The 27421-nt window shown below is 48.3% G+C and overlaps 1 protein-coding gene across 1 annotated transcript in view; it reads right to left on the bottom strand.

Moving 5' to 3' along the window:
* Positions 1-27421, bottom strand: part of LOC144170259 (uncharacterized) — a 54988-nt gene that overhangs the window by 12411 nt on the left and 15156 nt on the right. The window contains exons 6-19 of the mRNA XM_077699937.1: positions 24743-24830; positions 24443-24477; positions 23451-23703; positions 21646-21748; positions 20772-20856; positions 17622-17768; positions 16936-17022; positions 16139-16336; positions 15629-15899; positions 13985-14294; positions 12885-13305; positions 9652-9951; positions 6750-7055; positions 2067-2450 (exon numbers count right to left, since the gene is read on the bottom strand). Coding sequence (XP_077556063.1) covers positions 2067-2450; positions 6750-7055; positions 9652-9951; positions 12885-13305; positions 13985-14294; positions 15629-15899; positions 16139-16336; positions 16936-17022; positions 17622-17768; positions 20772-20856; positions 21646-21748; positions 23451-23703; positions 24443-24477; positions 24743-24830 — 2988 coding nt within the window. The remainder of the gene's footprint in view (positions 1-2066; positions 2451-6749; positions 7056-9651; positions 9952-12884; positions 13306-13984; positions 14295-15628; positions 15900-16138; positions 16337-16935; positions 17023-17621; positions 17769-20771; positions 20857-21645; positions 21749-23450; positions 23704-24442; positions 24478-24742; positions 24831-27421) is intronic.

The following is a 27421-nucleotide window of genomic DNA, read 5'->3' as shown; positions in this document are numbered from 1 at the left end:
CGACTACAGCAAACTAAATTTTAGGCGAACATTATTTTGACTAAATGTTTATAGCGAACTTATGCGGTGCCGGCACCCGATATGCTTTTTCTTTATTTTGGCGAGGAAACTATTATGTCTGGCAACAATGTTGGTGTAGAACAACCATTGGCGCAGCGAAGCTATGCCAGTGTCGGTGGCCAATCTTTCTTTTTGTGTTTGCAACCAGTGGCAGGGTAACTGATTTCACTGTCGGATAAACTAAGCATAACTAACGCTGTCGAATATGACGAGAAACAGGCCGACATCGCCAGAAGAACGGCCTGTCTAAGCAGAGGATTTGCTCAACCGTCAAGAAAAAGGCTGCTGCTTAAAAAAGACTTGGGTGAGACTGAAGAACAGCGTTTTCGAATACGCAAAGTGACGCAACCGGAGGTCGAGTCTGCCTTCGTCACAGTTTTGTTTGTAATAAAGAACTCAGGTTCAGTGAAGTTCATTCAGCATTTATTGTTTCCATGCATGCATCATTCTCGTTCCGTTCGATGAAAAAGGTAAAAAAAGCCTAAAGCAGGGGGATGGTTTCCATCCACAGGGTTCGTACAGGCTTGAAAAGCAAAAATTCAAGGGTTTTCAAGGACTTTCAAGGACCAGAAAACACATTTTCAATGTCCCCATCTAACGTTTTATATGGGATTATTTATAACTTTTCCAACACAATGCAAAAGTTTTTTATTGCACAATACCTAAGCACATTAGTGCACATTTAGATAGTTGCTAACGGGTTCGTAAATGCTTCCCCAGCTTTATTTTTTATTTCATGGCTGGTATTTAGAAGTTTTTCTTTTTCCTTTGTGTTTGCTGAGGCTGTTTGATTTTAAAACTTCGTTAATGTTGCCTGCATCTCCTCCTTTGTCAGCAAGAGTATCAGCTAAAATTAAATCCGCAAGTGTTGCTGCAAGGCAGGATGAACAATGTACACGTCCACCATTTGCACGAAAAAGCAAATGCAGATGGAGCGTATGAGGCACAGGAAACATGCAAGGAGCATGCGTCCACAGACTATATGGAAGATGCAAGATAGAGAACAGAAGCTGACTTTCACTGGATTGTATCGTGACATGGATTGGATTGACAAGTGTCTGCTCCCACCAAACTTTAATTTCGCGCAATACACTGAAACTTGATTGTTGCGATGTTTCTTTACATTTGTTAGCACCTAAAATCCAAGACAAACACTTTGAATTCTTGTGAAAAGACAGGGCCATTGATTCTCTCCGGAAAAATCAAGGGTTTTCAAGGACCATTTAAAAATTCCAGGACTTTCCAGGCCTTGAAATTGACACTTCTAAATTCAAGGGTTTTCAAGGTTTTCAAGGACCTGTGCGAACCCTGATCCATTGTGTGCAATCTGCCTCTGGCCGTGCACAGTCCAACTGGTAATTTCACTGCAGTCAATCAGATTAATTAGCATCAGCTGTTTTACTGACCAGACACAGATAATTAAATATGCGGAGGCTGCCTTGGGGGAATGTCAGGCAGCGATTTGAATTGTTTGACAAAACGGTTTTAGGTTAACCTGCCTCGTCACAAAGGGCTTGGAAATAGCCTGGCTAATTCTGCTGGTTTTGAAATTTTTATAGCTCGTAAGTAATCGCTCCTAATTATTCTTGCTTTATTTGCTCAGCTTAGCATGCGTCTCTATGCACACGACTGCATGTATGTTAGGCCTTTACCAAGTGCCAGTGCTGAGCTTCAAAAACAGCGTTAGGCGATTCTTTTTTCCCCGCAAAAATGCTGCGCAGAGATGATACGGGCGTGTAGAAAAAACGAATTGTCTGTTGGAGTTCCGATTGGAGTTCCGATAATTTCAAACGTTCTGTGAAAGCTGCAGATTCCAACAATGCCATTTACAGAAAACTGTTTTTTTGTGGTCCTAGAGACCCGTGTCCCCCTTATAAGAGAGGGTCCGTTGTCATCGGCATAGACAGCAATACCCCAAGCATAACAGATAAGCACATTGCATATAAAATAGCAATCTCCCTCTCGCTCGGTTGCCTGGCCAGAGAGCAGGTTTTGAAAGAACAAACCTTGGAGCGGGCCCCGTCCACTGAGACCACCCTGGCGCGGTACCACATGTTGTCCTCCGAGTACAGGGCCAGCACGCCCTGGCCAACGGGGGGCAGGCCGCTCAGCGTGCCCTGGGCGGCCCGCACAGCCGGGTCCCCCAGGGCCTGGGTGATGCCCAGCAGGGTGCTGCAGCGGTCCATGGGCTGCACAAACACCAGGTTGCCCTCCACGGCCGACACGACTCCGGAGAACGAGCCCCCCGCCGAGGTGTCCAGCGGACACTTATCCACCGTGACCAAGGGCTGCTGTGCTGGGGGAGGAGGCGCAGCCGCTGCGGGGCACGGGGGCTGCTGCTTGGGCTGCGGCGACTGCTTGGAACCGCCTGCTGCCACCGCTTGCGCAGCCTGCGGCCAGACAATCGAGCTCTGAGACATGGCGCTCGAGCATGTACGCATCACCAACCAGCAGCATGGCACATGCTCGTCCCGCCATTGCAGCTGGAAGCAGCACCACAGCACAAACCCATTGCACTGCCTCGGCTGAAAGGGTGACAGACGCGTGAACAGTGTTACCCACACAACAGCACTGCTCGAGTGACCTCGACGGGTGTGGGAATGCTGGCTTGGCAACTCAAAATAATTGCATTTAAAGTACAGCCTAAGCAGTACACAGCTGAAGCTTCTATGACATTAAGTCGATTCCCAGACACTGAAACCATGCTTCAAGATGGTGATAACATGTACAGGCTGCCAAAGGTAGCAGCAGAAACAAACATGTCTTTCACCATCCATTCGTCAACAGTCAATGATGAGCCTGGCTCATTTAAGGGTTGGCGTGGCTTTCAAAATCAACTTTTTAGATGCGACTGCATCTCATTCACTCGCCTTGTCCATGCAACGCCGTCAGCGATGTTGTCGTCCGCCCCTCCCCCATTCTCCTCGCCGCGCGAGCTGCGCTCTCAGTCGCTCACCCCCTCTCCTCTCCGATGCCCCTCTCTCGCGAGGGGCATTGGATTGGATTCGAATGAATTGGCTTGGCTTGGATTTGGATTGGATTAAAGTGGATTGTGTTGGATTGTGTCGCGTCATAGCCGCGGAAGACACAACGGCGCAGGCGCATGTGCAGTACTCTCTCTTCCGCGGTCTCCTCTCCTTCGGGCACACTGCGCATATAACCGGTGTGCCGCTCTCCGTCGGCTTTTCGGTCGACGGTTGCTCTCCGCTTGCGCTTGAACCCCCCTCGGCGTCGCATCACACCAGGGTTCCCGCGAGGGGAGGTGGGCGTAATTTTTATTTCCTTGTGGATTTGATAAAAATTGGCATAAAATTTTGTTCCTGCACACCTTTCATCAAGCTTGAGCGGCTTATAAAACACGATAGAAAACTTGTTCAAAGTGCTTTGCATTCCCAAATGAATGGACAAGGTTGTGACAGAGAGGTGACTGTGCAACAGGCATGTAGACTGTGAACAACTACTTGAATAAAAAATTCACAAAAAGTAAACCTGCAAAACCAGGAGTGTCACAAACTGAACTGTTCATCAAGAAATGTAATGCAAAAAACAGAATAAAAATGGACTTAGTGGTCACGAAGAAATCACTGGAACAAGCAACACAGGTAACAGAAGAAGAAGAAGAAGAAGAAGACGGAGGAGGAGGAGGAGGAGGAGGAGAGAAAAACGACTTCCGAAGTTGCAACGTGGATTTCATTCACCAAAAGTCGCTAGGGTGTCCTTTCATGTCCTTTCGAACATGGGGCTTCTGGAATGCATTGCCTTGAAACTGGAGTGTCTTTTGCAGCCTTTTTTTTTTTCCAACAAAACATCATTTGCAGCGCCTCTGTGAAGAGCACACAGCCCAGTTTCAGACCAACTCGAAGGGAGATGGCTTTCAAATGCAAAGTAGGTTAGCTGGCTGCCTTTATTCGACTGGACTACTTCCCTATGCTGTGTTGTCACCATGGCAACAAGTGACGTCCTCTTTTTTGTTACTTAAACTTGAAAACTGACTTATCGTTTTTTTTATGCTCTATAACCTTGCCTGGAACGGCAACTTAGTACTTGTGCGTGCAGGTGTTCATTGCCACAAGGTGTTCATTGCCACCACAAGGATACAAATGAGCTACCTTGAAGCTTGGTGTAATATTCTGCATAACTACGGCTTCAAATGCATGTACATTTTTTTAGTACATTTAGGGCATCTAATATTTCTTGCAGCACAGCCAATATGCACTAAACTATAGATGTATGCATTGGTATCAATAATTTCCCGGAGAAATCCAGTTTGTTAAATGCTACGACAGTAAGGGACATTTTTATACGGGCCATGCAGACAGAACACAAGTTTGGTTCATTCGAAAGATTGCGCTATTGAAATCATACTGACACCACTTTTAACGTAAACTTCGCTCAAAACAAGCTACATAATTAGGAAAAAAGGGAATGGCCATGCAACCCACTAGCTCATGTCTCACAACAGAACCAATGATGTCATATGCCCAGCTGTGCGATCGGCTGAGGCCAGCAAACGCAAATTGCCGAACGAGCTATATGCGCTTAAATTTAGAGCACATTCTTTTTACAGCAGTAATAACTGTGAGGTCAACAATCAAAGTTACAAACGAACACGTAAACACCGAAGCAGTCAGTGCGGCACTTGGCCGGCAGACACTGCCCAACACACCCGTCGGACGCGCTGGACTTGCCTGACGCAACTCTGACCAACTGACATAAGCGGCACGGTCACTTACATGACCATGTTTATCGAGTCATAGCTTCTGTTTTAGGAAACAATTAGTATGAACCCTAATAAAAATATGGCAGGTATAGAAGTCCGGCCAGAAGCACAGTGCGGACACCGGCACTTCAGAGGTATTGCAGCGCCACCTATAAAGAAGGGTGATAAACAACATAGCCTAACCGCTGTCTGTGAGATGGTAGCAGGCCTGGTCAGCAGGCGAGTTTTAAGGCCCTGCTCTGATAACGTCATTGTTGATGTCATGAAAACACGTGATTTAGCAGGAGAATTGAGATTTCGTCTTAAAAGGTTTAATTTCCCAGTGCTGCCGGATCAGCATCATTTGCTGCCGGACAAATGCTGAGGGCGCTATAAAAGACTAAACCTCTCGTATCAAACTTGTATTTTGTCTGCATGGCCCTTTTAACGCCATGAACATGCTTTTATTCCTGAATCAGACATGTTTGCACGATTACTAGAAGTGCACAAGGAACGTTGCACAAGAAAGGTGATATGGCTCACGCGCATCATGGTGCACGTTTACAGCAAGATACGGTACTTCGATTATCCCGGACACGGCTTGTCAGGTCACTTTTAAGATTAAATCAAACGTACTACTGGCATTCAATCGTAACCGATTCTGCAGCCAGGTGATGCTCTAACGTGCCAAGGGTGTTGCAGCTTCTGACGCGTCGACAGTGCCTGTCCCAAGGCAAGTGAGCCTAGCCCAGTGTCAAACATAGCAATAACTAAGCGTGTAAACATCGCAGATCAGACTAAAAGTTCACTTCAACCACTATCACAAGCGTGCACACCGTGTTTGACCCTCCAGGGTAGAGTCAAGAGCACCACGAAGCGTTTGATGACCTCCGCCTTTCGAGCACACAACTTCCCATAATCTGGCTCGTGATCTCTGGCATTCCCATCCCTATAACGTCTTTGTTCAATACCACAGCAGATAAAATGACTGAACAGAAACTTGGCCGGGTGAAGCAGCAAAAATGAACCCAGAAACGCGCACTGCGCAGTTCAGGCAGCCCCTATCTTGCGTTGCCACAGCGACGCCTAATCAGAAGGGCCGTTCCAGCGCGCGCCGACCAGAGGGCCAATCGCACTTCAGCATCTATTTCTGGCTTCGTTTGTGCGTCTTTCTTTTTCTGCCATCAGTGCTTTTGTGAATGAACAAAGATAAACGAGATGACTGGAACCAGGAAGAGGATTGCTTGGGCGATCTAATGGTACCAAAATGGCCGCACCCGGTGGCACCGTTGCGGAGGTACTGCGCTCCGAAAATTGCCGTTTTTTTTCGCCCTTTTGCGCTGATATTCTGTCACTGCAGCTAGCAAAGGTATTTTCTTACGCCACTTTGCGACGGTTTTCGGCGGAAAAATTTAGCAAACGTACATAATAGAAAACATAGAAGTCAAATATGTGGCTTAAAAAAAAAAAAAAAAGATGTTTTGGTCATTTTTCCGAAGTTGAAAGCTGCATCCTCCCTTAAATGAGTACGGAAGGAAGAAAACCTGGATATTTAAAATGGACAGTGAAGAACAATTTCGGAGTTAACACAGAAACCTTGAATTTTCACTCCAAGCAGTCTCCAATTCTAAATGCCCCATTAGTGAAAGCTACAAAAAACAACTAAGCAGACAGGCCATCAAATAAAACTCATAGTACCATATTTACTCGAATAATAAACACGCCTCTAATTTCGCTCGCCCAAATTCATCCTTTTTTTTTTTTTCTATCGCATAACAAACACACCCCAATCTTTGGTCCCTTACAGTTTCTGCAAATAAACAGCTGCTCTCCAGCTTTCCCATTCACCTGCTATGACTGATGATTGTGCATGCCACTGAGAGCCCTCTTTCAGAGGAAGAACGAATGCTCTCTGCCAAAGTGCCAGTAGCACAGCCAATCCAAGCCAATCCTTTCCGTGCCGAGTGAAAGCTAACCAAAGGAGCCCCACCTTGGGCTGCCCACCGGCCGCGAGGGTGTTGAGGCAGGTGCCGTCGCGGCGCTCGAGGCGCACCACGGGCAGCCCCCCGTGGGCCACGTCCACTTGGACGGCCGAGAAGGGCTCCTGCTCGAGCAGGGCCACCAGCCGGGGGTCGGCCGGGCACACGCCCTGGGGAATCACGCAGAAGGCAAACAGCGGGGTCTCTGCAAAGCGCGGCGGCAGGGGCCGCAGGTACGTCGATGGCAGCTCCTCGCTGTTGCCAAAGTCGATGAACATCACCAGGTATCGGCCTGCTGGGGAACGGACGCCCATCACCTGAAATGGCAAGAGCACAAGAGCGGAGGGTACATGCCTCTTCCCTCTCCCTCAAGCATTCTTCACGTTGGTGAGGGAGGAAGATCACTGATTGATTTGATTGATTGTGGGGTTTAACGCGCCGACGCAACGCAGGCGATGAGGCGCGCCGTAGTGGAGGGCTCCGGATTGATTTTGACCACCTGGGGATCTTTATCGTGCGCCGAAATCTCGTACACACGGGCGTTTTTGCTTTTCGCCTCCATCAGAAAAGCGGCCGCCGCGGCCGGGAATCGAACCCGCGACCTCGTGCTCAGCAGCGCAACGCCTTAGCCACTGAGCCACCGCGGCGGGTCACAGCCCATCATTCAAAGGGGACCGATGCCGTGCCATTCCATTACCCTTACCGGATCATCACTCATGGAGATTGGTATCGCGCTTTCACTCCTCATTCCTTGCCGACCTTAGTGACAAGCAGGACGACTGCCCCGCTCACCACTGCGAACCTGATCCAGCTCCCCCCTCCCCACATTTACTTTAGCGAGCGTTGGGCCCCCTTCAAGTTGGCAATGCAAAGGACACGCTGACTGTCAGCACGTACGGACATGCAGAAAAACTTGCTTAGAGCCAGGCACGCACCATGTTCCAGCAAGTGCCATAAGCGAGATTGTCAGGAAACTTGTGCAGCAGCCTCAGTCACCGACAGACTTGAACACTTTTTGGCCTTGGCCAACACACCTTAGCCGCAGGATAGCACACTTACTCGAACAAGTTTAAAGCAACAGGCAACGTTGCCCCAAACTGCACTGCAGGTTTGCCAACTTTCTCTGATGATGATGATAATGGGAGAAGTGAAAGATGGTTGAAATGCAAATCTTTCCCTGATCAAAAACCAATGCCTTTAATGTCCAAAATCCAAATCGTCATGCCCAGATAGCACTGCTGAAAAGCCAACTAATACAACAGGTTTCCCCAACGGCACAAAGTGCAGGGTCCCTTGCATTATGAAGCAGATGGCTATCCAATTGTGCCATTCTGATCCGAGTGAAGCAGTTTGGATTTTGGACTTCGACTAAGGCTGCATGGGAGAAAGCTTCGCGTTTTAACCATCGTTCTCTAAAACAAGGGGCTTTGTTTTTTTTTTCTTAATCTTCTTTTGCAATTAAGGGCCACATCATGATTGTATCACCAAAGCTGACCAAGGTGGCGTCACAGCGGCCCCATTTCTGCAACTACGTATCTTTCACAGAACACATGAGTACATAAATCGATACCACGCTTGGGTGCACGCAGTCCACTTCATAAGATGGACCCTGGCGGGCATAAACCGGCGTTTTTTCCATTTTTTACACTGCTTCACCACCTCGTCTTGACCTTTCTTTGTTACTAACCCACCGCTCGACGCTACTTGACGAGTAAAGATCCGCAGGCGGGCCACACGACTTGCTGAAGAGACGCAAGCAAGTCGACGGGTATTCGTGAGCGCGAGTTAACCTTCGGCGGCCCCATGCAGCAGCATAAGGCCAATGAGCCAACCACGAAAAGTCGAAGTCCAGGTGGCTGGCAGACCGTGAATCTGAAGCTCCCACTGAGCCCACGAACGCAAAACACATACGACGCAACCCTACGGTGATGACCAAACATGGGTTTTCCTCGCCCGCTCGACTCAAGTTTCTTCCTTTCCCAACGCTTTCCGCTTCTCAGTGTCTTTCAAAGCCGCATTGCCACTCCGCTCCTTCCCTCGCTGCTTTTTTTGCAATCGCCGCCTGTTACTATTGTTTGTTTCGCTTGGCCTTTGCAGTTGCACACTCTCGCCTTTTCCCCTTTCGATTTGCTTGACCACACTGGCCGCGCGAGGGGCAGGACTGGCGGGCTAGCTCGGACGCTGAGGAGGAGAGGGGGGCATGAAATAGGCGCTTTTTTTTTTTTTTTTTTTTTTCATATATAAACTTGGGATTTTAGCTAAAGGTTCGCAAATTATGCAAGAACAGTTTTTAGCTCACCTGTTGGGTGGCACCATCTACTAGGCCGGCGTTTACCCGCACCCTGGTCATACAACACTTTCGCGCAGTCCGTCGAAAGTCGCATTATCGAGGTTCCAGTGTATAATGATTTACCTAATGGGAAACTCTGCAGCCACTGGACGGCTGAATGTGATCCACAGATCTATAACTATGTGGTTTTGATACACTGCAAGCCAGGTAGAAAAAGGCTTTCCATCCCCACCACCACAGCCAAAGAAAATGACAAAGCCAACAGACCCTGCTTTCTTACCATTGCATGATACTCATGACCAATTTTTTTTCCTACAGGCAGCAAGAAAGTTGCCCCTCTCATTACAAAAGATTAATGAGAGCAATAAGCGTAAACACAAAACTATATCGAGCAGGGTAAAGTTGCAGGAGGAAGAACTTGTGCCACATATCACACTGAGACAAAATTATATCTGCCTGGCACCCATGGACAATGCATTCATTTTTTCCGTGCAAGTCGCCATACAGGTGTCATTCTTTTTTACACAGGGTGTTTTGTTGCCGACGGCACACAAATGCACTGGCGAGATTCAGGTAAAAGAGCACCAGTTGCGCGTACAAGAACAGGCAGGCGGGCAGCGCACCTTTCCCCGGTACCACTTGGAGTCCTCGCTGAAGAGGGCGCACACATAGTCGCCCTTGGAGTAGTTGACCTCGCTGGGCCGGGGCTGCTCGGCCTTGACCCAGGCGTTGAGAGCAGCCATCATGGCCTCCAGCTCGGGGGCAAGGCCCTGCTGCTGCAGGTAGAGCACATCGGGGGTCTTCCACACGGGCACCATGGGGCACTTGGTGGCTGGGAGCTTGCGCTGCGGCACGTGCAGCACTTTGGCCTCCGCCGCCCTGCTGGTTGGCGGGGGGGCCGCAGGGCTGGAGGCCTTCTGAGGCTGCCGGGGGGAGAGACAGTTAAAGAAACACTGAAGCAATTTACAAACATTGCAAGAATACTAGTGCAAATCGTAGTCTGGAGTCTCTAGGCCATGTTTCGACCACTCTCACTGACTTTATGCGACTTTATTCAGCAGAAAAATCAATTCGAGAGTGCCGTCCTCCTCTCTGCACCCTCCTTGCCAGTGTCCTATGATGTTTTGTAAGACGTCAAAATGAGATGGCTTGGCTTGCCTGCACTACTTCAAAGCTCGCCGGACCTCTAACAAAATCGGTTGGCCCAGTTGGACGGCCACCAACGGGGCGTCACAATTCATTCGCCTGTTACAAACTACGCCATGACACATTTGTACCTAGAATAATGTGCCTTTAGTTTGTTAGTTTGTAGCCTGTATCAAGCTCTAAGTCTAAGCCGCTCCACACAAGTTCGCATGCGACGCTTCGCTGACTGGTACAGTAGTTAAGGGGGCAGACTGGTCTTAGAGCTATATTTTTTATTTACCAACCAATTTTAATGAAACTGCACTGCGTTATAGAGTTTTTTGTGCTGATTTTAAATCTCCTATTAGATTTTTTGTAAGCTGATTATATTTTGAGTTAATTAATGATTAATTGCCATTATTTTGGGACACAGTTACAAAATAACCACTCCATTCAGAATGGCAATTACCACGTGGCTAGGCAGACAAATGACTAAAGAATACAACATAGGAAGAACTTTTTTGATTTAGCTATTTTTGGTCGTTTTACAACACAGGGAACTTCGCTTCTCCCGCGCTCTGCCAGAAATGGCTCGCAGGTGGTGCCAATTTATTTATTTATTTATTTATTTATTTATTTAGATAAGTGCCCACAAACAGCATGACGCCATCAGCGTGGTGCACAGAAGAAACAAGGGAAAGGATAGAAAAGGGAGATGTGTACAATGGGGAAAAAAGAGTATAGTAAAAATAACATCAATGGATCAAACATTATGAGGCTGACTCACACGATTCTACAACGCAAAAGAAGACACTCAGAACACACTCAGAAGATGTGTACCATAGCGAAAAAAGAGCATGAGAAATGAAAATAACCTCAATGGAACAAGCATTACATGGCTGACTCGCCTGATTTTACAACACATAAGTACACACTCAGGCTGTAGATGAATTTGAACACAATAATAATTTTCCAAAGCCTCCATTTAAAAAATTTGTTTCCTATATTGTATTCTCCACACATTTTGGTATCAGAAGCAAAAAGAATTAAAGTTGTACCTGCTCTGGGTGCCAAGATATCTGAGGATGAAATGCTAGCTTTGCATTGCAAGAAAAGTGCCGTTTCACCATCGAATTCTGCGCTAACTGAGCTGTAGAGTGCACTTTAAAATGCTATTATAATATAATAACAACAAAATATGATGCCCTTTGATGAGGAAATTTAGAGACTGTTAGAAAAATGGCCGTGGAGGCCAAAAATTCCATTTTTGAGAAAACGCTTTTTTTGACCGTTTTTTGGCCCCAAAGACCCAACTGCCCCCTTAAAAAAGGCCAATTGAAGACGGGAGAAGAGTCAGCAAAGTCAACATAGGTACTAAGGAATTAATATTAACCAAAACTTGCATCTACAGCGTAAAACCAAGGTGCAGGAAGCAGTTTTTGCGCTGGGTGAACTAGCCCAGCAGTCAGCAGCACGACCACACATCTGCGAACGCTTTCCACCTAAGGAATGCAGTCGCTAGAGATGAGATATTTGTGGAAATTTGGGGGATACTTACTGCATGAGCACTATTTAAGAAATAGTCATCTAAGCTACTTGGAATGCTAAACCTAAATAAAAATATAACTGGTTATACATTATACACTTTATATTTCCACCCCTGGCAGTGCTGGCTTTGGCCAGGTGGCCTGGAGCACTAGGCATGTTTTGCAATTCGCAAGTTCAGATCCTTGGTAGCGCATGTTTTTTTTTTTTAAAGTTGATTTAGTTGTTTTTAGGCAACGTTTTCTGTACTGAGTTCACCTTTTTAGCGCTGTAATGTTCACTGCTCCATGAGCAAGTTCGCAGAACGCGTGCAGACTCGCACTGACACGCTGGCGAGCTCTCGTTGGCGTGGTCTTGACATAAGCACCAACTGCTTGTGGGCACACTCCCGAATCAGCCGACCCTCGGCCTGGTGGGAAAAGCGCATCGCACCTGAGCGTCTCCAGAGGCGCGGAGAGCGTTCATCCACTGTGTACGCCCTAGCTTGTGATCGTTACGATTCCAAGCCGTGCTAGCAGGCTTACGTGACGCATTTTACACCTGATACCATCGAGGATGCCCATTCAACAATAAAGAAAAAGACGGATGCCAAGCATGTTGTTTCACAGAACCGAAACTGAAACTGGTTCGAACTCTAATCCTGGACATGGTCCAATCATGTAGCACCTCGTATGGATGTCACTGCTTTAGATGGTGCGGCCACTGCAGACCCCGCATGGTAGTTTTTCTTTTTTCGGGTATTACAAAATAAACACCACCTTATCGACCACATAAACTACGTAAAGTGTGTTTATTTGAGCCAGTCTACAGAGTGCAAGCAAAAACAGAACCTTGACAAAGTCACTTCAGTGTCCCTTAAGGGACTGCTCACAAAGTCTCCACTTACAGAACCACTTCTTCCTCCATCTGAACTTTTTTTAGAAGGCACACGTGACAACCTGGTGAGGGAAGTTCAATTTCTGAGTACAGCTTTTCCAAAAAGTGCAGGAGAAAACGGGAGGAACAACATTTTGGGTGCTAGCAGTGGCACTTCCACTTAGAGGCTGTATGCCAAATAGAAAGGCATCAATATGAGCTTTCACATTAGCTTGCACCTACTTTGTGCAGCTTTGTCTGCAAGTATGGAAACAGTGCAACAAAAACACAAGGCTGCTAATGCAGAATGAAGCCCGAGAAAGGAGCTTACCGGAGAAGTAGCAGGAGGGGCAGCCACAGACTTTGCTCGTGGGGAGGCCGCTGCAGCAGCTGGCTCCTCAGATGGCAGTCCGTAGTCCCAGGCAGCCAGTGCCAGAGTGCCCAGGCCCTTGCCGTCGGCGTCGGAAGTGACGGTTCCCCGGACTGTGGTCCCTTCAATGGACTCGACGGCAAAGCTCAGCAGCTGCCCGGCAAAGTAGGACCTGGGGTCTGAGGTGAGCAGGCGTACTGCTGCTGCAGGCGCAGCAGACACGTGCTCCGGCGACAGCGCTATCACTTTAGTCTTGGACTCGTCATTGCCGTAGTCCACGTATCGCACGGAGACCTCCTGGCCAGCCATGCGGGTCACATAGGCACGATACCAACGCCCATCTTCCGACGACTGGGATGCAACGTAACTGCCGCAGGAAATGCTGCAAGACCACCAGGAGCAACCCAGTGACAGTCAATAATTGACTCTCTCAAGAAACTCCATGAACTTTGTACTAAACTGAAGGCAAGTACCTCCTTTAGGCACAGCCAACTTGTAATGCACTGGAAATAGGAAATCAGTTTATTTCAAATTGTGGCTACATGCAGACTTTAGGCGGAGACAAGTTCCGTTTCAGCCAAAAGAGGACAAATGCACCTTTCCGGGCTACTTTTTGCCTTTTCGTAAGTACAGAAGAATTCATTGAAAGCTTTGTTTAGTAATGCACCAGTAAACAAGAGGAGCTAAGTTTGTTAACGCACTAGTAGAGCATAAGCACTGCCTTTGGCCACCAGCAGAAGCACACAAATGGTAATCATGTGCAACTATTTGTTTTTTATACTATATATTGCCGCGTATAAGTAGACCTTTTCTTTAGAAAATGACTTTCTAAAATTAGGGGGGTCAACCTACATGCAGAGTCGACCTATACGTGGGGTCGCCTCTGCCATCCGCTTAAAATTCAATTGTACTAGTTGCTCAATCGGTTTCTCTTTGAACTGCGAACACTCCCACCAAATCACACCTGAAAATGGCATTACTGGTATTACTGTGCTTTAGCCTTCGAACGTAGTTTGCAGCTACACTTCTCTTCCCAAAGTCCCAACCAGAGCGGGGCTCACCCTTGGGGTGGATGGCCCCCAGTGCTGGTGGCCTGGGCACCCTCAGCCTGCAGGGCCTCCTCCACCTTGACCAGGGCCATGGCCACCTCGGGCAGCACGGCCAGCGTCCAGACCTGCTCATGGGCCGACACGGTCACCTGCAGGGGCAGCGTCTCCCCCACCTGGGCCAGGCTCAGCACACTGCGCATCCTCTGGGCGGCAGGGGGTCCCCTTGGGGGGACCACGCTGGGGGCAGCAGTGGGAGCAGCAACAGGGGCCACAGACTCTCCGAGGCCCTTGGACACCAGCCGCTGGTTCAGGCTCTCCCCACCTGGGGCAGTGCGATGACAGGGCTCGCATGAGACTTGGACAAACCCCGTTCTCCTCTCATCTCCTCCACAGTCCAAGCGATGGGTCAAGCCAGGGCGGGTGTGAAATCGAAGATTTGTACATTTTTAGCACGACAGTAGCAAATGATTATTGCTTAAAACAGCGCAACATTCCTGTGAATGTCATTTGAAGGAGAATGTGCAACAGCTCTTCTTTGGGCTATAGAACAAGCACCACAAACATCAGCTGGACAAGAAAGCTACAGCTAGGGCATTTAGAATTGTTACAGGTTGTCAGATTCTACCAAGGACACAAACAAATCAGCCCTGGTCCTTTCCGTGAGGGAAAGAAAGTTAAAAACAAGGGCACATTTACGTTGAGCCCTGCATCACATTTGCTAGTTATGGTCCATCAATAGCTTCATCAGGAGGAGACTCGGCAGCTGGCCCCTTTCTCAAAAGTTGCTCGATTAGCTCAGCTAACAAAACTAAGAACCCACTGAAATATTATTCACTCTTTCCTTACAGCACCATAGGCCATTGGACACGGAGTTCCGATGATTTCAAACGCTCTGCGAAAGCTAAAAAATGGCGCCTTGTGGACAACTAACGCCATCTGGCATATTTATTGACAACTTCTTTTTCCATTTTATTACCTTTTGTTCACATTTGGTGGGTGCAGACAGCGCCGAGAGTGAAATTTGAACCCACGATAGTGGCGAGTTGTGTGAAAATGGTGTCCACTTCATGGCGCACTGCACAAAAGCTGACAGCTCTGGCAGGCACTTTGGCAGCTGCAGCTGCTAATTTTTCTTACCCCAGCAGCAGTGATGACTCCAGCAACGATGTGGGTTCATCAGATTTTGCTTCTGATGAAGACGCTCCCATTCAACGGCCTCAGACTTTGACAAGCGCTGGGGGTAAGGTTCGTTTTTTATTTCCCGCTGAGTACAATCGCCTATGCTGAGTACAATCACCTATATGTATTGCGTGTACACTTTTTGTGCATTTCTTTTCGGTTTATTTGACCAATAAACTGTAGATAATTGTACCTTCCACAAAACTGCTGTTTTGTGTTTGAAAGAGCAATCTACAGGCTACAATTTTATGCATAGCAATGCTAAATGTGCCCAGTGGATAAAGAGCACAAAAAAGTTTTGTGGAAGCACTCAAAATTGGCCATTTTCCCGCCAGAACGAAAGAGTTAAAAACATGTCGTGGTTGACAAAGGTCATGAACATCTCCACAGAGGTCAAGGGGCAAGCAGACTTTGTTGTCTAGGCACTGCAATCAACACGAGCCACTTCTAAGGTCCTAATGAGTAGCTTGGACGCACCTGCTTTGGCGGCCAGCTCCACCTCGTGGAAGCCCTCGGCCCTGCGCAACAGCTTGGCCACCAGGGGTCCCTCCTGCAGCACACCGGCCAGCTCAGAGAAGGCCTCCTCCGTCCAGGCTCCCGTCGTGGCCAGGGGCCGCACACCGTGCAGGCGGCAGCGGATGGCCTGAGCCGGCAGGCGCATGCACTTGTCCGGAATCCGGCACATGTTCTCCGCAGCCACGGGGGCCGTGTTGCCGTAGTCCACAAAGTACACCACACAGTTCGGACCCTGTGGGATCAGAGGGGGAGATCACACCACCTCAGTGAGAAAACTGCACAAGAGGACACATTCCTCCGGGCCGCAAGAACACTCACTGCACATGGACTACGCGGAGAGGGCATTTCGTTAAAGCTGGCCAAATGCCCGTCCACCTCAGGCCTAGACAGATCCAATCCAACCACATTTCATTACACCACACTGCCCCTCTCATTCTACGACTAGGGGCAACGGCCAGCAAAGCGACTCACAGCCGAGGTGACCGTGGCTCGGTACCACTGCTTGTCGTCGGCAAACAGTGCTGCGCAGGCTTCCCCCACTGCGGGCTGGAACCCACGGTTGCTGGCACACAAGGCCTGCAGATCTGCCTGTAGCTGCGTCAGCTCTGCCGCTTTGGAAGAGCACTGCAGGTAGAACTCGGACAGGTCGTTGCCGAAGCACAGGGTCACCTGAACATCAAGAAGAGAACAACCTGATGCACACTCCAAGAGATAGAGACTTTATCCAAAAGGAAATATAAGAAATGATATTTTGGTCACTCTAATAAAACAGAATACCATGTTCATTGCCTTATTCGACCTTTTTTATACAATTTAGTCACTGACATGGTCTTAAATAATTTAAAAGAAGCCATTCAACTTTCTGCCAAGAAAAGGCGGTCTTCTGGGATCTGCATAGACATAGGCTCGCACTTCAGTGGACATTTTTCGCTTCCTTTCTAAACCTCGTTGAGTTGTGCGATATCTTTGCCTACCGGGAAGCAGTATTTACAATTTCATCGCTCATGTTTCAACTGCAGAAACGAAATTCACAGTAGCGCGCTCGCCTCGCCAGGGGCACCATATTGAAATTTCGCACGGAAAACTGCCGTGACAGACCATTCAGCAAAGCCGCCGACTGTAGCGGGGCGCCGCTCCAGTAACACCGCTTGCGCCGGAGCGCGCCATGCATGCACAATGCTATCGGAGTAGAGCAGATCATCAAAAATGGTCAGCTAAAACTCTAATGACTCCAAGAAATGCAAATAGCCCAACGCAAAAAGACTCACTTCTGTAGGTCCTCCCTGAGGCAGTGTGGCTGGCTCCAGCTTGTCTGAAGACAGCAGTGGTTTACTTGCCGGGGGCCGTGGTTCAGGCTGCAGAAAACGCGAATAATCAACCCAACAAAGCTCCCAGTAGGCTGCACAAGCTGTTCTTGACTGAATGTCAGCTGAACAGTTGGCACAGTCATATGCTCACATCAACTTAAAGCCTCGCCCCTTTCTTGATAGAACTGATTAAAAAAAAAAAAAAAGAATAGTAGAATAAAAGCTGGCCGTGGGTTACAAAAAACGCCACGCATGCCCCCAGTTGTGACAGTGAGGCACAGTCAGATGTTGTTCAAGAGCCCATGTAGCCAAATCAGAGAGGTGCATGATACAAAAAGAACGTTTCTTGAATAAAAAAATCTATGAAAATTGGCCCAAAAAGACAGGACATGGCCCACACAGTCTATACTAATAAATCAAGTAGCTGGCAAATGTTTATAACTAACTTCAGTGTCCCCTTATAACAGGCTAGCAGATTCTAAAGTGCCTGAGCGTCCCTTTGCAGCGGGTTAGCCGCTTCAAAGGCGCGATACGTAGTCGTAAATTTTAAACTAATGCAAATGCCCCATTGCTTGTACTACACCACAGAAAGCTGACCCCGAAGGAGACAATAACGCAGCAAGCCTAGAGTGACCTAAAAGGCCCACCTGCGCAGGTGGGGTGCGCGGCTGCGAGCTTGGTTTGTTGGGCTTGATGGGAGAACGGGCAGGCCCCTGTGGCTTTTTAGGCAGCCCAGCCTGTGGTCCAGTTCTGTCCCCGGCGGCCTTGTCCTTTGGTTTTTGGGGAGACACCGCCTCCAGAGAGGGGAAAAGAACAAAGGTGTACTCAGCGCTGCCCCATTATACACAACAGTGGGAACACACACACAAAAAGAAATCAACACAGGCAAGAACCAGGGTGTCTAGCAAATTGCCTAATTCAATTTCCCTGACTTTTACATGTTTTCCATGACCATTTTAGTCGAAATTCCCTGACCTATACAACAGGCGCCATTCTGTGGAAATGGTCCGTGGAGTACATAAAAAGCGTAGAGAAAACACATTCTATCATAGGGAAAAACACATTTATGCAAGTGCCCTAATTCTCAAAATGCACTTCGATTAACTTCAGTTTGTTCATTCAGCTTGACGTTTGCTTGCCTCCAGGTATGGCTTCAGAGAGTTTATTTCATCTTGAGGGGTAGAAGCTTCAAGTTGTGCTTAAGCGAGCACCTTTTGCTTTTTTTCTTGATTATCCTGGCTCTACATGCAACGTGAACCGCATGGTGCATTTCCGCACGCGATTCGGGCACGTCGGCGTTGCGCGTGCTTTTTTTTGACGTCTGCGTCGATGATTCGCGCGCGCGGCAGCTTCTGCCTCGCTCAGAAAATGACGTGCGCCGTGCGCGGAAGTGGGAGGAGCCTGACGAGTTGCGCCAATGGGGAGCCGCGCGCCTCATGGCGGCAGTTTCGAAGCGTTCGAGACAGCCGGCTGGCTCCGCCACAGATGCTTTGGCTTACCACACCGGCAGGTATTGCATGGGCACTTTCACTAGCGGCGCGGATGATGTTTTATAATACCGTTTTCACCCACATTATAAGCTCTTTTACCGCACAAGCAACTTCGTGCGTGCCTCGTGCGGCATTTCAGAGAGAGAGAGCGCTTAGAAGCGGTCGCTTGAACTTCGCGGTCGAAGTTGCTGCCATGTTGCCGCTGCCGGCAGCACTGCGTGCAGCATGCGGGTGGTTCCGCAGCAGCGTCTGCGCGTCTATAACGTGCGCGGCGCGTTTGCGCGAGCAGAAAATGCCGCATGCGGTTCATGCTAAACCATGTCATGTTCCTTTTCGATTCTCCTGAAGTCATAAGAAAGAAGTTCTTTCAAGATTAGCTCCCGAAAAGTGCTGTCTTTTGAAATTCGCTGGGAAAAAAAGCGCGTTGTGCGTGTGATTTGGGCACCACCTACATCGTCCCTCTGCGCAAGTGCACCCAGCAACCTAAGCCAGCTGACAACTGCGTGAACTACACGGCGAGTTTCTGCACGCAATTATAGCACGGTATTTTCACGGCCACGACGACGATTTCATGCCTCTGTGGCTCCTTTCCTGCACACGCAAGCGGGGTTGTGCCTTGAGTAGCATTTTAAAGAGCGGTAAAAGCGGCCGTTGAAGCTACCGCACTACTCTGCGGCCGGTGCTGCCAGCAGGATGCCGCGCCTGCCACTCGGCATGCACCGTGCGGGTGGTTTCCATAGCGGTGTCAGCGTGCCTCAGTCGTGCGCGGCGCATTTTCGCTTGCAGAAGAACCAGAAAACGTTTCTTGTGGTTCACACTTTCATCGTGCGCGCGAACTTGTTGTGTTCGGTAACTACTTGGGGGGCCTCCAATACTGGTTTCCCCTATTCTAAAACAGTGTGGGCAGGCCCCGAAGTGGTTTTCCCTGACTGGTACTACTAGATTAAAAAATTCCCTGACAATTCCCTGACTTTTCCCGGTTTTCCCAGTCGCTAGACACCCCAAGAACGCTTCTGCACTGTGCTCGTTGCTCAGGCCACTAATGGCCCTGTGCCTTTACAATTGCATTCCACGCTCCTTCTCACCGCCGCCTTACAAGCTTATCCCAGCCGGATGTCCTGATGGGTTAGATGCTCTGAGAGCCGTGCAACATATACAGTGCTGCACGCTGCCTGCGAGATGAACTATAGATCATTTTCACTCGTCTGGCTCACACCAAACATCATGTAAGCCAGTGTGCAGCCTTAATGAGCAAACACGCATAGCAACATCTACGAACAAATGTTAAAAGAACCACACTACCTTCCCACCACAACTAGATGCAATCACCGAGTACACCCTTGAAAACGGTCTCTACAAATTGGTGTAACGGCCTGGTCAACTTCCCCGTTCTGTCTGCAATGTGAACTGTCTGCAGCGTGCACCGTCTCCAGTGTGAACCCATTTTGGTGCCAGTGACTGACTCTAACGTGCTCATATTTTGTGATTAGGACCCCAAGACTGACACTGTGTTCATTGTACGAGCTGTGGCCTTCCCCTTTTCCCCTCATCCTTGCTCCCCCCAGGGCCTCATGGCCTCTTGTTTAATAGTTTCACGCACTCACTACCTTCTACAATATTTTAATATGCTCAGATGGGTTGTCGATTTACACCAATAAGTGAGAAATGGACCCTGGCACCATACACCAATTGTTGGGAATGTAAAAGACGTGATGTTGCGAGCACACTTATTCACCCCCTTCCTTTATGCAATACCTTCACACCGATAAGATCCTAAACAGAGAGGAGGATATTTTTCTGGCGTGGGGCAGGAGAGAGAAGAAAGCTACCGCAAACACTCCCACTTTTCCATGGCTTCAGAGTAGGCCACATGAGAACCTCCTTTTATTTAAATTTGACTCGATTATTTGCACATTCCTGGCTCTTCTCCTTCAAGGTGTGGTCACGCACAGCCACGTTTTTGAAGCGATTCACAGCTATTTTGGGGGGTAGAGGATTGACATCGAAAGGTAAAGCCCAGTAAGCCTGTTCTGTCATTTCAGCTTGCCCTTGAAACACAGCTGGTGTGGATGTGCATCATAATTTTGTGCCTACCTTTGACAGGTAGAGCAAAAAAATTTTTTTTGAACATCTGCCCAACTGGCGATTAACCAGAAAATAAATTACTTCCCTCTAGCTGAACCGAATAAGAATTTAGTGGCAGCAGTCACGAAAAAAAAGAAGCTTGCACGCTTAAAATATGTATAAAAAAAAAGGCAACATAAATGACACGGAGAACAATCCTGACAAAAACTTGGACATAGGTACATTGCCCTTGTGTGCGCCTGGTCCTGGTGGGGCCACAGCAGCTTTGTCATTCTCCACTGGCTTCACTCGTGGTGTTTCAAGCAAACTGGGGGTGAAAGGAAAGGCCGGGGGGAGGGGGGGGGGGGGGGAAGAAAACAGGAGCAAGATGCATCATTCAGAAATAATAATGGGTACAGGCCTGATTTAGAGTTAAGTTGCACAGACTATAAAAAAGTCATCTTTAGATCCGCACAAGTAGCCCAACAAGAAACGCCGGCCATTTAAAGTGGCCCCGAGATGGATTTTAAAGTGGTCTTGTTTGTGTCAGAAATCTGCTCTCGAGGGCAGGGGACTCGGGTGAATGCATGCAAAAAGTCAGAACCTCTTGTTTTTAACTTAACACAGGCACTCTCACAAACACGACAAAAGCGGCAGCAATGTTGGCACAGCTGACTGCTTTACTAAAAGCTGCACCAACATGTAAACAACTGATTGCAGAATTCAAAATGACAGCCAGAATCGACTGTGACTTAATCAATGCAACCGCAAATTACTTCGTGCTGCAGATAAATTTGACAAGGCATGCTTGTGAAAAGTGCTATTTGGATAAAGCTTGCCGTGTAGCCAGAAAATGAGCAGAAAGTGCAGCAGCAGTTCGTAAGAGCGCATTAACATCTCTCGCTTTTGCAGAGTCAAGCCCATTCAGCAAATCTACTTGAATAATCCAAAAATCGAATAGCTGACATCCAATTCCCGAATCGAAGTATTCGCACAGGTACAATCCAGTATTCACAGAAGTGCACACTGAATCTGTTCACAGACGTGCCCAGACTCCAGATGCGCAGAACCCTGTAAATGTCGGTATCGAATGACAAGCAAACCAAAACAGACTTACCCGGTCTTTGCTGGACGGCAGACTAACTTGTGCTTTGGCCAGTCTTCAAGCTGGCAGGCCTCAGAGCAATAGTAGGCCTTGCACACGTTACAAACGTATTCGGCTGAAAGAAAGGCAAGCATCGAAGCATCGGGACGTGCAACAGTACGCTTTGGCCTCTCGGAACATGAGAGACAAGCCTAAACGAGGACAATATGGCTAAGCATGGGCAAGAAGTGTACCGTATTTACTCGCATAATCCCCGCACTTTTTTTCCGGAAAAGTCAATGCAAAGTTAGGGGTGCGAGAATTATGCGGGGAAAAAAAAAAAAAAAAAAATGGTACACAGTGTTGCCAATTTGCCTTATGCCAATCCCGCTAAATGTAGCGGTCGTTTTTTGTATAGGTAAGCTCAGTGTTGCCAACAGCAGCTATTTCTTTTTATTTTATTATTTACAACGCAAACATTCTCCCCTCGATCAGCGATCATGAAATTGCCGCCTTTGCTTTCTGGCGCGCGCCTTATCTCGTCGTCGTATGTGCGTGCCCTACTCCAGTAACGCACGTTGAAATCGGTGACGCCGAAGTGCCTGCCTGCGGCACGTTTGCCGTGTTCGATCGCGTACTCTTTCGCTTTCAGTTCGAAAGCGGCAGTGTAGCTGGCGTTCCTCCCCATGGCGAAGCGGCACCAAGCACAAAACAATTAGATCAAAAAGTTCTCAAAACGGCAGCGAGCTATCCACCACTGACGCGAGTGACTCACTGATTGCTGCCGCTCAACGGCGGGACCACAACGGCGGGACCACGACGGCGACACGACGACACGACAGCGGGCTGCGCGAACACCGACTAGTTGCGCGCACGCGAAACATGCGCGAAACCGGCTAAAGGACAGTGTGAGTAGCGTGTTAGGGCGCCTGTTAGGGAGTAGCCACGCAGGTTGTTAGGGCGCCTGGATGGCCTTGGATACACAGCGCTCTCCGCCGCTCTCCGCCGGAGAGGCGGCGGGGGAGGGCGCGCGTTGGAGAGTGCGTGCACCATGCGGGTTTCGCGAGCAGGCAACTTTCGCCGCTGCAAAGTTGGGGGTGCGAGGATTATGCGAGGAACCAAAAAATTCAAGTTTTGGTGGCTCACATTAGGGGTGCGAGGATTACGCGAGTGCGAGGATTACGCGAGTAAATACGGTATACTAGAAGATCTGGAACACCTTTACAGGTGCTCAGTTTTTCACATCTTAAACGCACAAAATCCATCAAGTCAAGGCCGCACAAAGCTATCTCGAACGGTTCCAACTCCTGAGGGGGGAACCTGGAGCATGGTACATGAATAGGCAGCAGTGAACCCGTATATATCAGTGGGGTAAGGGGAGGAGGCAGTGAAGAGTCATCGCAGTATTTCTTAATGGTTGAAGGGGGGCCACTGTTCTTGAGAACTGTTTTGTTAGTTTTTTTTATTGTGTGTTTTTGAAACCCTGAGGAGCTCAAATATGCAGTCAGTGTGTCTGGCCTAAGTTTGGATTTGTACAACACAATACCATTACTTTCTCCCTAAATTTTTATAATCTACGCACCTACCAAATACTAGAACGCTATATATCCTTTTGTGTTCTAGAAGGGCCAGGAAGTGCAACAGTACTGCAGAAATAGTTTGTCCGTGAATGAAACTTGTTACTGCAAAGGCTATTACCACATTACATATCAGGTTAGAAATACTAAAATTTTCGTAAAATGAACAACTCCTGTGCACTCCTGTGAACGGTTGAGAGCAGTCTTGTGCACTGTTCCAAAGCTGAGCCCAGCCCACGAGCGAGTAGAGCCAGCACTCACAGAAGCTTGAGCAGACGAGGCACTCCTGTATGAAAGGCATGGGGTCGTCGGTGTACCAGACCTCGCGTTTCTGCACTCCGCTCCCGTCATCCGAGATCATCACCCGCAGACGCTCGTCCACTTGAGACTCTTCGGCCGACGAGCTGGACCCGTGCGATGCTGGTGGGCCTGTCCGGCCGCCGCTGCCGTCGGGGCTGCTGAAGACGCGCCGGTCACCGGGCTTGTGACCCACTTCCACCTGGATCGACTTCAACTGGGGAGGGAGCACGAGAGGAGCAAAGGGTTAAACGGAAGGAACGGTGCTGATGTAGGCTAGGCGAGACACAAAGCGATCGCACACACCACACAACAGTAGAAGTGCAAGGCTTTTCCCTCAGGAACTACCAGATCTCTAAGTGATAAATCGGCAACCCCACTTGTGATTCCGGCACAGTCACCGATGCCTGTACTGCCAACACAAGTTCAAGCAGAGTTTGCCTTTTTTTTTTAATCTACATTACAATTCTCCATGTCGCCAACTACCATGCTTAGGTCATCCAGACCTTCAAGGATGCCGACTTTCAAGGATGCCATCAGTCGACACTTCAATTTCTACTAAAATTTACTTTGATGTGTACACACGCGCATGCCAGCCAAAGCCACACAAGTTTGTGGTACTCAAAAAGCAAAGTATGGAAGCAAGAGCACTCAAAGTGCAATTAATCCCTTACCATTACTTAGAATAAACAGTTAAGTGTCCTCGATGATGTGAAAGTGCAGCAGTAAATTGCAGCATGCAAGCCAAAATGCTGAATGCTACAATGCAACTTGCATCTATCCCACACAGGCAGCCTTCCTAGATTTTTTACCAAGTACCAAGCACCCTCCATAAAAGCTATACAATTGTTACTACCCAAAGCAACGACGACTACGGGCGAATAAAAGATGGCGAAAACATCACCCATAAAAGTAACCCAGCGACAGCTCAGCCCAAACAAGTGAAGGACACTTACGTCTTCAGCAGTATAGGAAGCGAGCAAGCCCCTTCCTGCAAAAACCAAACACCACAGCATAAGCAGGCAAACACCAGCCAGGGGCCCAGGAAAAAAGCCTAGACAAAACACAGGAAAGCAACCAGGCTACCACAATTCCACCCTTAGAGCAGGATGGTGCAAAACCGGTCACAATGATGGAACACTAGTAGTGTGGCACTGAGAGAAGTTTAAGAGGGGCCCACAAACACCGTTCACCAAGGGAAACGAAACCGAGGAAGAGTCACATCACAAAAGCACACCACCATCTCCACCTCTCACCTCGGCCAGCCCCTGGCTGGGAAGGAACATTGTAGGCGGGCAGGCCGTGCCGTTCTTCGATCTTGCGCCGTATTTCCTCCAGCTCTTCCTGTGGGACAGTAACGAAATTGCAAATCGCACTTCAGCATGTGATTACTTTCGCAACAGTACGAAAGCTTCCATGAGCAATTTCACTTGAATTAAAATGAAAATTTAGACCAAAATTCGCCATCTAAGTGCAGTGCAACCTTGCTTGAACAAGCCTCACTTGAACAAGCCTCACTTGAACAAGAACTTCCACTCAGTGGGCTTTCTCAAAGTCCCACGCCAGAACTTGTAGACTCGTTTTACTTTCAGACAACATGCTATGGGATATTTCTACATTTCAAGTCACTTGATAACCTGAGAGGTGGGCTAAGAACATCTGCTGTGCATCTTCATTTTCTGTAGGGGAAACACTAAGACATCTAATAACTGTTCGATAGGCTATGCTAATCGTACCAGTTTTAATAGGCACGTGAAAAGTAACTGAATGTGGACTGAAGTTCCAGGACTAATCCGTTTTTCAATGGGAGTTAGTGGGGGCACAATGAAGGCACGGGTGTGATCAGTGCACAAAAACATGCTGCCCAAGTTTTGAGACGAAGCTCTCTACAACAATGAAATTGATCCTATGTAGCTGGGTGCACTACAAATTATGTCCAATTAATAAAAAATTGTGTTGCAAGCCATAAAACTGAACGTCGGCTCTTTTTTAACCCGATACCTCCTGCTAAGCTCACTTTAAAGCCCTGCAAAAGCAACTCCTAAAAAATAAAAACAGCGCACAAAAATTATCAGTTTGTGCATCAAATATTCCCAAGTTGAGCAGTTGTGCCCAGTGAGGGGAGAAACAACAATTTTCCTGCTTTTATCAGACCCGTGCCAGTGCAGCCACAGGGCAGAACTGGCTCCCTATAGCCCACTGGTTTGTGCTTAAAGGGACCCTGCAACACGTACCATCGACTACTAGGAATGTATTGTGGGGTAAAGTCTATTGTCCCAGCAATCTCCTCCCGCAAGAATTATGAAAATCTGTTCACTGTCACCGAAACTACGCGCGATGAGAAATCGCGCATAATCGTTCCCTTTCAACTCGACTACGGACAACGCGACGAAAGCTGCTTGCTTTCTCCCGGAGAAGGGGGCGGCTCGCGGCGTTCTCTTCCGCGGCCATCGATATGTCACAGGCTGGGGAGTTTTCCCCGTTTCTCCACAACGTGGAGGGATCTATTTCCGGTCTGGTGCCACAAAGAAGCAGTCATGGGTGCCTGCTCGCAAGCGCACGCTCCGGCTGGTAGGGTGTTTTTGAAGCAATAAACGTTCGTTGTCGAGTGGTCTGGTTAAAAGGGAAGTATTGAGCTCATCACTCAAACTCGGCTCGCACTCAAAACACAAAAGAAACGTCAAAACTGTGCGTACAGGTTCAGGCGTAGAAGAGGTACGTACACAGTGCCGACGATGGCGAATCATCACAGGAAATGCGAGAAATTAGACGCGATGTTGACCAGTGACAGCTGATTGGACAGCCATGGCCTCAATGACGTCGTTAGGCCATGCCAGGGGTGCATAATGAGGAGAACTGAAGAGAGCGCGGTTCGTTTTTCCGCATCTTTCACAGCGATTTGCGCGCTCACCGCTTCACGTGCCTGTGTGATATTTGGCTCAGGTATTCCTGGCAGTGTGATCTAAACGTCGCCGAGGCTTAGTTGCACTCCTCAAAGAGTGTTGCAGGGCCCCCTTAAAGCCCGCACGTTTTCTCCTGGGAGTGAGGGGAACCTGCACTCATCCTACCCTCGCCCAACACTCCCCTTGCCCAGGGGTCATGGGCATCGGCAGGAGGGTGCAAAAGGCCACCCCCCCCCCCTTAAGCCACCCCAGCCCCCTCTCCCTATTCCCCCTCAATACAAAGGGTTTGCCCCTCCCAAGACAAAATCCTGCCGACATCCATGCCAGGGATCCCAACTTTCATTTTTTCATGAGCATAAGGGTCACCGCTTGTGCACCTTATTACTTTTGCAACTTGTTTGATTTTGATGGATGGGTATGCCTTGCTTCATGACCTTTTTACATGCCTATTACACATTCCCATGTGAACTCAACGAAGAAACCCTTGCTGTGTGCCACTTTTGCTGCTTAAGAAAAAAAAGAATCATACTTTGATACAGGACTCTCCATACTGCCCTATAAAATTTCAGCAATCCATTGAGTATAGTAGTTAAGCCTAGTTTAAGGTATTAGGCCAAGCGCAGGGAAATTTTTTTTTAAAAAAAGATCAACAATGCAATTTTTGGTGGACATCATAAAGCACACTTTTTTAGGCCCATGGGAACCTTATAAAGTATGTCCTTTGTTTGTTTATTTTTATTTGAAAATTGTAATAAATGTGGGTGTCACCCCGACACTTTTAACTTCAATTTAACTCCATGAAAACACACGATTCTTGGTAGTGGTAGAGGGGAGGCTTTGGCCTGTGCAATGAATCAAAAGTAATGAGATCGCATGAATCCCCAAAGAGAGCTAAAGTTTCCCATGTTTGTAGCTATTTCCTTCTTGGATCTTGCTCCTGTGGCATTCTGCCTTTTTTTGTAGCTTGCTTTGCAGTATCAGTGCTCTGACGTGATGCCTTTGCGTTGCGCGGCTGATCATTCAATTTCGGTA

This window comes from Haemaphysalis longicornis, unplaced genomic scaffold (assembly GCF_048455015.1).
Source record: "Haemaphysalis longicornis isolate Haplotype H1 unplaced genomic scaffold, Haemaphysalis longicornis Haplotype H1 scaffold_2, whole genome shotgun sequence".
NCBI lineage: Eukaryota > Metazoa > Arthropoda > Arachnida > Ixodida > Ixodidae > Haemaphysalis > Haemaphysalis longicornis.
This window is presented reverse-complemented; position numbering and strand designations above follow the sequence as displayed.